Below are 11,304 nucleotides of genomic sequence, written 5' to 3' on the forward strand. Positions count from 1 at the left end.
ATAAAAAAAATTAGCCAGGCGTGGTGGCGCATACCTGCAGTCCCAGCTACTCGGGAGAGTGAGGTAGGAGGATTGCTTGAGCCCAGAAAGTCGAGGCTGCAGTGAGCCATGATCAGGTCACTGCACTCCAGCTTGGGTGACCAAGTGAGGCCCTGTCTGAAAAAAAAAAATTAATAAAATTGTACATAGCTTCTCCATCTTCTCACCAGTATACCTGTGTAGATGCAGAAATCTCCAAAACCCATAGCATATCCTGTTGGTGCTCTGTACTACCCTCAATACTGATTGTAATTCTTAGTACACAGTATTAACTTCTGGGTATTATTTTAACTCCCAGAAAAGTTTCAGGAATAATACAAGGAACTCCCATATAACCTTTATCCATATTCACACATTTTCCCCTTGGGCTTTATGCTTTTCTGTTTCTCTTTCTCTCTTTTTTTCTTTTCTGAAAAGTTTGAGAGTAACTTGGAAACATTGTGACCCTTTACCCTTAAATATTTTAGCTGTATTACCTAAGAACAAAGGCATTCTCTTAAATAATCATGGTACAGTCCTCAAAATGAAGAAAGTGACGGTTACCTTTTTTTTTTTTTTTTTTTTTTTTTGAGACAGATTCTCATTCTGTCACCCAGGCTGGAGTACAGTGGCACGATCTCGGCTCACTGCAGCCTCCGCCTCCTGGGTTCAAGTAATTCTCCTACCTCAACCTCCTGAGTAGCTGGAATTGCAGGCACCTGCCACCACGCCCAGCTAATTTTTGTATTTTTAGTAGAAATGGGGTTTCACTATGTTGGCCAGGCTGGTCTCAAACTCCTGACCTCAAATGATCCACCTGCCTTGGCCTCCCAAAGTGCTGGGATTATAGGTTTGAGCCATCACACCCACCCAGTAACATTAACTTTTCATATTATTATCTAACTCACAATATAGATTGAAATTTTGGCCTGTGTCCCAGTAATGTCCGTGATAGCCATGTGTTTCTCCGGGTCCCGGGTTCCACCCGGCATCATGGATTACATGTAGCTATCATGTCTCTTTCGTTTCCTTGAATCCAGCAGAGCTCCTTAGCCTTTCTTTGTCTTTCTTGACCTTCACATTTTTTGAGAAGTACAGGCCAGCTGTTTTGTAGAATGTCCCTTAGTTTGGGTTTGTCTGATGTTTCGTCATGGTTAGATTCAGACTGTGCATTTTTGGCCAGAATGTCACTGCACTAAAGTTGCATCCTCGGTACATCATTTCAGGAGGCAGCCCTACAGTCTGCCTTTGTCCCAGTATTAGTGATGTTAGCGTCAACTGTTTGGATTAGGTGGTGTCTGGCAAACGTTTCCACCGTAGGGTAACAATTTTTCCCTTTGTAATTAATAAGTGTTTTGTAGGGAGAGGCTCCGAGGCTAAGCCAATGCCCTATTTCTCATCAATTTTTCACCCACTAGTTTTAGTAGGTAGTGATGGTTTTCCACCTGCATCATTCCTTCCATGCATTTCTGCTATTGAGCTTTGGCATCTTTGAAATTCTTACTCATGTCACCTAGCTCCTTGATCTTTGTATAGACTGGAGTTGACTTTCTGGCAAGTCACATTTGTGCCACTTGTAACAGTGATGAGAAAGTCACTGATAGATACAGAGAAAAAAAATTAAAAAGCCATTCTACAAATAGTGTTTCTAAAGAAGAGACCAAACCAAATGAAAAGAGGCAACTAAGAAAGTTAAAATGGGCTCTAAAAACAAAAACTTGAATTTATGGATCGAAAGAGCTCCTTTGAATTCTATAAAACTCAATGAAAATTGACATTCACCTAGACACATCCTAAAAACAATTCAAATTGCAAGGGTTTATAAATGTTTTCCTTCAAGCATCCATGCAGAAGAGAAGAAAAGGCCAATGCCAAAGGAACAAAAATAAAGGTAACCTTAGGACTGTCTTTTTCCACCCTTAATACCAGCAAACAGTGAGAAGAGAAGAGTTTGGGTAAGGAACGGCTTATTCAAAGAATGACAAATTGTGTCCTACTTGCAAAGATCTCAAAAACATACCATTGCTCAGAAGGACCTGAAAGCATATTCCAGTTCCCTGAGCATTTTCTGTCTCCTGTTGCCCTGCAGAGACTCTTGACTTACCTTCACATTTTTCGTAGCCTGCAGCACGCCGCTTTCAGGAGCTGAGGAAGTATTTGTTGACACATCCATACAGACCCTCATTCTCTCTGCCGCAGTCCACTGGCCTGCTGTGGGTCCTCACACGTGCTATGGCAGGCATACTACACTAGTGTTTCTTCAGCCAAAGTGTCCTTTCCCACAATCAGCGTGTCCAGCTCCCCACTTCTTTCAGTCATTTTGAAAGTCATGTTCTCAGGCCAGGCGCAGTGCCTCACACCTGTAATCCCAGCATTTGTGGGGCCTAGGCAGGCAGATTGCTTAGTCCAGGAGTTCGAGACCAGCCTGAGCAACATGGCAAAACCCCATCTCTACGAAAATTACAAAAATTAGCCCAGCATGGTGGGAAGATCCCGTGAGCCTAGGAGGCAGAAGTTGCAGTGAACTGAGATCACACCACTGCACTCCAGCCTAAGGGGACAGAGTTGAGACTCTGTCTCCAAAAAGCAATCATTTTCTCATTGACATCTTCCCTAGTCATCCTGCGAAACATCCTGTTTAACCTACTCACCCCTCTATATTTCTTTTCTGCTTTCTCTTAGTTTTTCTTCTTAGCATTTTAACATTGTATTAAAATATTTTAGTAGACTTACTTATCGATCTAATATTTTTTATTTTATTTTATTTTTGTTTGGGACAGAGTCTCACTCTGTTGCCCAGGCTGGAGTGCAGTGGCATGATCTCAGCTCACTGCAACCTCCGCCTCCCGGGTTCAAGCAATTCTCCTACCTCAGTCTCCCAAGTAGCTGGTATTACAGGCGCGTGCCACTACACCTGACTAATTTTTGCATTTTTAGTAGAGATGGAGTTTCACCATGTTGACCAGGCTGGTCTTGAACTCCTGACCTCAAGTGATCCACCTGCCTCAGCCTCCCAAAGTGCTGGGATTACAGGCATGAGCCACTGCACCCGGCCTATTTTATTTTTAATACGTGTTTTATTTATTGTCTTCCCAACTAGAATATAAGTAGTGTGTTTGTTTGTTTGCATTGCTATAAAGAAATGCCTGAGGCTTGGTAATTTATAAAGCAAGAGTTTTATTTGGACTTACGGTTCTGCAGGCTGTACAGGAAGTGTGGTGCCAGCATCTGCTTCTGGGGAGGGCCTCAGGAAGCTTCAAGTCATGGCGGAAAGCAAAGGGGGAGTAGGTGCATCTTGCAGCGAGAGAGGGAACAAGGGGCAGGGGGTAGGTGCCACACCCTTAAACAATCAGATCTCACGTGAGAGAGTGAGAACTAACTTATTACCATGAGGAGGGCACCAAGACATTCAAGAGGGACCCGCCCCCATGACCCAAACACCTCCCACCAGGCCCCACTTCCAACAACGGAGGTCACATTTCAGTATGAGATCTGGAGGGGACAGACATCCAAACCATATCAAGTACCATGAGAAGAGGTATTTTTACCTAAATAGGTAAGATTCTCTATGGCTTCCACAAGACCTAGAACAGTGCCTGGCACATAGTAGATCCAAAAGTACATGTTCTTTTTTATTGTTATGATCCATATTTTCTGCAGGGCCAGGTAGTTCAGCAACGCAGCGACATCATCAGAGACCCAGGCCCTTTGTGTCTCTGTCAGCCTCCTCCCCTTTGGCTGCCCAACTCGGTGCCTGCCCTACAGATTCCCCACAAACATTTAACCAGTTAACGAAAGGGTGAAGGGCCGGGTACAGTGGCTCATGCCTGTAATCCCACTACATTGGGAGGCCAAGGTGGGCAGATCACTTGAAGTCAGGAGTTCAAGACCAACCTGGCCAACATGGTGAAACCCCATGTCTACTAAAAATACAAAAATTCGCTGGGCATGGTGGCGCGCGGCTGTCGACCCAGGTACTCGGGAGGCTGAGGCAGGAGAATTGCTTGAACTTGGGAGGCGGAGGTTGCAGTGAGCCGATATCGCACCATCGCACTCCAGCCTGGCGACAGAGCGAGACTCCATCTCAAAAAAAAAAAAGTATGTGAGAGAGGGCACATGGCTTCCTAGGGAGACCAGAGTTTAAAGACATTTGGCTTGTACCAACTCTACAAACAGACTGAAATAGATGGGAAACACCTGAGCTAAAAAGAGCTGGCCTGCAGGGCTTGCCTGAGGATTTAGGTCTGAGGTGGCTCTGAGGGGCTCTTTGGATGCTTCTGGATTCAGCTGCCTGGCCATGCACACCCATGCCCAAGCTTGTGTGTTTTGTCCCTGTTGGGGTTATCCACAGCGGAGTGTGGGTGGTGGTTCCCTGCATTCCTAGTCCTCGGTTTGGGTTTATGCTGTGAACATCCTGCCCCTGGAGGCAGCTGAGGAGAGAAAGGAGCAGGAACTTTTACTGGGACAGAACCCTGCAAGGAGAACCTTCCTTCTGGGAGGCCACATCCACTTCCCGCAGTCTCTCCTGGTTCATTTTGTGGACAATGATGCCACCTAGTGGGAAACAGTAAGAACTCACAGCATTTCGACAACTTTACATAGATTTTCAAATAAAAATTTCCCTACTTTAGCCGGGCGCGGTGGCTCAAGCCTGTAATCCCAGCACTTTGGGAGGCCGAGACGGGCGGATCACGAGGTCAGGAGATCGAGACCATCCTGGCTAACACGGTGAAACCCCATCTCTACTAAAAAATACAAAAAACTAGCCGGGCGAGGTGGCGGGCGTCTGTAGTCCCAGCTACTCGGGACACTGAGGCAGGAGAATGTCGTAAACCCGGGAGGCGGAGCTTGCAGTGAGCTGAGATCCGGCCACAGCACTCCAGCCTGGGCGACAGAGCGACGACTCCGTCTCAAAAAAAAAAATTTCTCTACTTTGTATTAGGTTGGTGCAAAAGTAATTGTGGTTTTGCCATTAAAAGTATGGCCAAAACCACAATTACTTTTGCACCAACCTAATGCTTAATTCTGTTACCCATTGAGTGCTGTTTGCTGGTTTCTCCTCAGGCCAAACTACAGCACGTGAGCAATCAGGATTTCCTAATGCTATCACCAGTTTTTAAGACGGCTATAAATGATGTAAATAAATGTAAATTTAAAACTGTTGCAGAGGCTGGGCGTGATGGCTCACACCTGTAATCCCAGCACTTTGGGAGGCCAAGGCGGGTTTGGGCGGCGGGGGGCATCGCTTGATGTCAGGAGTTCGAAACCAGCCAGGCCAACATAGTGAAACCCCATCTCTACTAAAAATACAAAAAGCATTAGCCGGGCATGGTGGTGGGCGCCTGTAATCCCAGCTACTTGGGAGGCTGAAGCAGGAGAATCATTTGAACCCAGGAGGCAGAGGTTGCAGTGAACCGAGATCACACCACTTGCACTCCAGTCTGGGTGACAGAGCGAGACACCATCTCAAAATAAAATTAAATAAAACTAATGCAGAGGCCCGGCACAGTGGCTCACACCTGTAATCCCAGCATTTTAGGAGACCAAGGTGGGTGGATTGCTTGAGCCCAGGAGTTCGAGAACAGCCTGGACAACATGGCAAAATTGCGTCTCAACAAAAAATTAGCAAGGCGTGGCAGTGCGCACCTGTAGTCCGTGCTACCTGGGAGGCTGAGGTGGGAGGATTGCTTGAACCTGGGAGACAGAGGCTGCAGTGAACCAAGATTGCACCACTGCACTCCAGCCTGGGCAACAGAGTGAGACCCTGTCTCAAACACACACACACACACACACACACAAAACTGATGCACAGAAAGTCTTAATGAAAGGAGATATGCCAAAATGACCATAGTGACAGGGTTAGGATGGTGTGGTTAGTTGTCTAAATGCTTTGTGATACAATTATGATATAGTTTGTATTTCTTAGAAAGTTTGTGTTATTCATAGTACATTTTTTTAAGTAGTAGATCATGGTGAAAGTAAAGTTGGAAAATATGGAAAGAGACAATAAAAACAAAATTACTCATAGTTTCACCACTCAAACATAACTGTTGTTTACATTTTTGGTGTGCTTCTATTTAGCCTTTTTTTTTTTAATTACAGAGTTTATTTATTTTTTAATTGCGATTATTTATTTTCACTCTGGTAATAATTCTATTTCATTTATAATACTAAAAGTCACGCTTTAGACAAAGCTGTTTCTAGAAACTCTACCATTAAGATGCATTGGCTTCCTGGATATCTGATCTTAAAATAATTTTTAACACTTTTGTGTAATATGTTCATGTATATGGAGATATCTTCAAAAACAAATAATTGGACAGGTGAAAACAGTAAGAAGACAGTAATTTTTAAATTCACTGTGCAACATCCGGTGAGCCCGCCAGCCGCCAGCAGGGCCCAGCTGTGTGCTGGCACCACCTGGTGGTCATGGTTATGAACAGTTTAATTCTCCGCCTCTCCTCTGCTTGGCACACTGAAAAGGAACAAGGTTGTGGTGAGCTCAAGGATACCCAGGAAATCTATGGATTGGAGTTTGCATTATGAGTACCAAATAGGCACCACATGAAAGGAAAGAAAGGGCTCATGGAATCTATGAAATGAAAAATTCAAACAGGAACTTTTGGAGTTGTAGCCCTTGGGTCACCTCCAAATCATCATTTTTACAAATCGCTCTCTCTTTTTTTTTTTGAGATGGAGTCTTGCTCTGCCACCCAGGGGCTGGAGTGCAGTGGCACGATCTCGGCTCACTGCAGCCTCTGCCTCCCGGGTTCCAGTGATTCTCCTGCCTCAGCCTCCTGGGTAGCTGGGACTATAGGCGCACACCACCACGCCCAGCTAATTTTTGTATTTTTAGTAGATACGGGGTTTCACCATGTTGGCCAGGCTGGTCTTGAACTCCTGACCTCAGGTGTTCCGCCCACCTTGGCCTCCCCAAATGCTGGGATTACAGGCGTGAGTCATCGCGCCCGGCCACAATTCTCTTTTAAAAAGAAATCTCTTCTCCGCTTGTAACTCATTTATCTTACTACATTCTCTTACAAAAAACAATGTCTGTCCTTTCTCTGTGATAGATAAGTTTTACATTTTGAGAAGGTTCTGGGAGAGGCAGGTTGTACAAGAGAAAACATTCTTGTTTATTAGAGCCATAAACAGCTGATATGAATCCCAGCTCTGCCACTTACTAACTGTGTCCCAGGCTAAGTCATGTAATCTTTCTGGGCTGTTCCCTCTTCTCTGGAATGGGGGTAATCACAACTTCTTTTCTAGGTTATAAGGACTAGACATTATGCCTAGTGCTGTGTTTGTAGTGCAGGCTTCAGTGACGTGTAGATGTTTTTAAAATAAAAAGCCTTATGGATAAGGCAGATTAGGTTGAAACAATTAAAAAGTTAATTCAGTTTACCAATTCTTGGACGCACAAGTTTTTCCCATGTTAACGTCTCTAAAGATGTGTCTGTGGTGTGCCAGCGTTTTTCTTTCTCAATAGCTTTATAAAATAATGGTGCTCCTTCCATTTGCTGGTGTTTTACACAGAATGTGGTAATGAGGTCAGCAGAATAAAGTGCTGCAGAGAGAAGTGTTGCAAGCGCTTTGGGGTTGTGTCTGTAAAGCCTGAATATGAGATTTGGTGGTATGAGGTCTAATGGGGACAACTCTCCCCCTGCCCTGTTCGCAGTCCCAGACTTGAACCTAACAGCGACTGTTTCTATGAAGTTTATTTCAAAAATGTGTGTTAAACCTTTTCAGGGCCGGGCGCAGTGACTCACACCTGTAATCCCAGCACTTTGGGAGGCCGAGGCAGGTGGATCACCTGAGATCAGGAGTTCAAGACCAGCCTGGCCCACAGGGTGAAACCCCATCTCTACTAAAAATATCAAAAATTAGCCGGGCATGGTGGCAGATGCCTGTAATCCCTGTTTCTCCAGAGGCTGAGACAGGAGAATTGCTTGAACCCGGGAGGTGGAGGTTGCCGTGAGCCGAGACTGTGCCACTGCACTCCAGCCTGGGCAACAGAGCAAGACTCCATCTAAAAAAAACCAAAAAACAAAAAAAACCTTTTCAGATTCAGTGAGATGACACAGCGCAGATCATCCCCCAGCAGCTTGTAGTATTTTCCGCATACAGTGCACGCGAGGGGAGCGATGGAGGGCTGTCTTGTGGGAGAAGCTGGAGGGTGGGTATGATCCCTTCTCAAGTCCTGCTACTTCCTTCTCTGCTGTGTCCACTGCTGTCAACTCTCAGGGACTGTTTTGAGGACTGAATGGGATATTGCCTGGAAAATACCTGGCACGTAGTTGATTCTGTAAATAACAGCTGGTCGTACTGTCTATCTCCTTGGCAACTATTCCTGGTCTCTTTTTCTCTCTTTCAGTCCAATAAAGTTCCTGTCGTTCAGCACCCACATCACATGCATCCGCTGACTCCCCTCATCACCTACAGCAATGACCACTTCTCCCCCGGCTCCCCTCCCACCCACCTCTCCCCAGAGATCGATCCAAAGACAGGTAAGTGGTCTGCCACTCAGGCAGCGCTGCCGCAGGGCAGGTGGCTTCTCTTTTGTGGGAACATAACAGCCCTTGAATCAGGTTGACCTGGGGTCAAACCATCGCTCTTTGTCTCGGGAGTCTTTGGACCTTGTGTGCTAACTTTAGCCTTGTCGTTTTTTTCATCTGTACCTCCCCGTACCTTCCCCACCGTAGGGTCATAAGGCCCAGAGGGAATTCAGCAGTGAAGCACAGGGCCTGGCTCCACAGGCAACGTTTGGGGTGACTGCCCAAGTCCAGCCCCGCTGTGGGCCGTGCTTCCCTACACCAAGACACCTTTGCCCGAAACTGAACATTTTTCAATAGATTTCATCAGTCTAAGCAGACATAGAAGTGCAACCATAAAGCAGTGAGGCCAAACTGGCTTTTATTTATTTATTTATTTCAGACAGTCTTGCTGTGTCGCCCAAGCTGGAGTGCAGTAGTGTGATCTCAGCTCACTGCAGCCCGGGCTCAAGCAGTCCTCCTACTCAGCCTCCTGAGTTGCTGTGACCACAGGCGCATGCCCCCATGCCCTTGCCCAGCTAATTTTTGTATTTTTAGTAGAGATGGGTTTTTGCCATGTTGCCCAGGCTGGTCTCAAACTCCTGGGCTCAAGCAATCAACTCACCTCAGTGTGGGGATTGCCAGTGTGTGCCACTGTGCCCAACCTGAGCTGGCTTTTTTTGTTGTTGTTGACAACAACTTGCCCACCAGACCTGTCCATTCCAGGGAGCCACCGTCTTTATAGCATTCACACAGAGTGGCCAGGGGAAGGCAAAGCGTTTTTGGGGCCCCTCTTTGGAGAAATAAGTCACTACAAGTGACAGATCATGAGGAAGACACATGTGGAGGAGGAATCCAAAGTTTATTTCTCCATGAATGAGGCGGGCTTTCTAGAGACTTAGTTCACCAATGACTCTTGTCATTGATCTTGTGGGTCCTGTCCTCTCTTCCAGGACACTGGCTTCTATATCACAGCCAGCTGGAAGGTACTCTTCACAGAGATGGAATCCATGCAGCTAGAGAAGGGTGCATTAGTCCTGCCTTCCCTGAGTGTGTCCTTGACTGACTGGTGAGAGCTGCTAGGGAGGTGACAGAGGGCAAGGACAATGCCACAAGCGCCCGCTAGGCTGCAGAGCAGCAGGGACATAGGGCAGGATGCTCCCATTTGATGTTCGTTGCGACGCTCTGGCAGGGCAAGGGGCAGTCTGACACATCTCTCTTTGGAAGCAGGAATCCCCCGGCCCCCTCACCCATCCGAGCTGTCACCGTATTACCCACTGTCTCCCGGAGCTGTCGGACAAATCCCCCACCCCCTCGGCTGGCTCGTCCCACAGTAAGGAACCCACAGCCTCTCTTCCCCCTGCTCCCTCCTTGCGCCGAGCCCTGCCTCTGTGCCCTGCGTGCCCTGCACTGTGGAGCCCCCTCAGAGGCAAGCCCAGGACTAAGCCTCCCTGCTCCCGCCCGGGCAGCTTGCTCCCGGCTCTGCCTTCCCGCTTCCTTCCCTTATTTCTCATCCCCTCTTCCCAAGCGCCTCTCCTCCCCTGCCCTGAGCTTTCCCAGTGTGCTGACCAGATTTCCTCACCCTCACAGGCAAGGCCAGCCCATGTACTCCCTTCCTCCTGGTGGCTTCCGGCACCCTTACCCCGCCCTCGCCATGAACGCCTCGATGTCCAGGTGAGTTCCGGGGCTGGGGCTGTCCACGTTTGTCTTAGCGACCACGCCATTTCTGACCATGAAACAGCTTTTCCTTGCCAGGTAATGAGCCAGCATAGGGCTCACCCTTCCCCCAACCTCTCTTTGGTCAAGCACCTTCTTGTGCCCCGCGCTTCCCACCCCCAGGTCAGAATGGAGACCACAGGGTCACTGTCCCCATCTCTCCAACAAAAGGATTTCAAAGCCCCAGCGCTCTGCCTCCTGCCGTGGGCTCTGGTACAGAAGCATTTTGAGGACAGGTGCTCCCCGACTTAGGACAGAGCCACGTCCTGATAAACCCATCATACATTGAAAACACAACTTTCACCTTAGAATATTTGCAACATATGATGGTTTTATCCAGACATAACCCCATCTAGGTCAAACAGAGTACTGAATTCATACCGTTTTTGCACCATCATAAAGTCAAAAATCCTAAGTTGTGGACTGTCTGTATATTGCACTGAAGCCAGGGACTGGGAGATGATGGATTTTTCCTGAAATGATGTCAGGAGAGGAGACAGTGAAAGGGGATTTCTGTCTTAGGGACCAGCTCTACCTGACAGTGAAAACTCTGAGGACAGAGGAAAAGCCGCCCACAGCCTAAGCCCTTCTTTTCCCCAGCGTGCCCGGGCCTCTGACCCTCCACCCCTTTTGTGTGTTTCATCCCGCCTGCTTCCAGCACCAGATGGGCAGCCTGGGTGTTGGTGGGGAGAGGGAAGAGGCATTAGGCATCTCCCAAACCTGGTTCTCTAGAAGACGACAAATAGCCTTCTAGTCCTCAGACTCGGCCCCACGGACATACCTGTGCCCTCAAGGCAGAGAGCCACCGTGTCCTCTGCCGGGTGGCAGGTATCCAGCCTGAATCCCTCTGTTATCATTTGTTTCTATCCGGTGCACAGCCTGGTCTCCAGTCGGTTCTCTCCTCACATGGTGGCTCCTGCCCACCCTGGCCTGCCCACCTCAGGGATCCCCCACCCTGCCATCGTCTCCCCCATCGTCAAGCAGGAACCGGCACCCCCCAGCCTGAGCCCTGCAGTGAGCGCGTAAGTAAACGGCAACC

At 47.7% G+C, this 11,304-nt stretch overlaps 1 protein-coding gene across 1 annotated transcript in view; it reads left to right on the forward strand.

Moving 5' to 3' along the window:
- Positions 1–11,304, forward strand: part of TCF7L1 (transcription factor 7 like 1) — a 182,243-nt gene that overhangs the window by 166,433 nt on the left and 4,506 nt on the right. Inside the window, exons 5-8 of the mRNA XM_007970027.3 lie at positions 8,393–8,525; positions 9,780–9,882; positions 10,140–10,223; positions 11,144–11,287. Coding sequence (XP_007968218.2) covers positions 8,393–8,525; positions 9,780–9,882; positions 10,140–10,223; positions 11,144–11,287 — 464 coding nt within the window. The remainder of the gene's footprint in view (positions 1–8,392; positions 8,526–9,779; positions 9,883–10,139; positions 10,224–11,143; positions 11,288–11,304) is intronic.

Source organism: Chlorocebus sabaeus, chromosome 14, assembly GCF_047675955.1.
Source record: "Chlorocebus sabaeus isolate Y175 chromosome 14, mChlSab1.0.hap1, whole genome shotgun sequence".
In the NCBI taxonomy this organism is placed as follows: domain Eukaryota; kingdom Metazoa; phylum Chordata; class Mammalia; order Primates; family Cercopithecidae; genus Chlorocebus; species Chlorocebus sabaeus.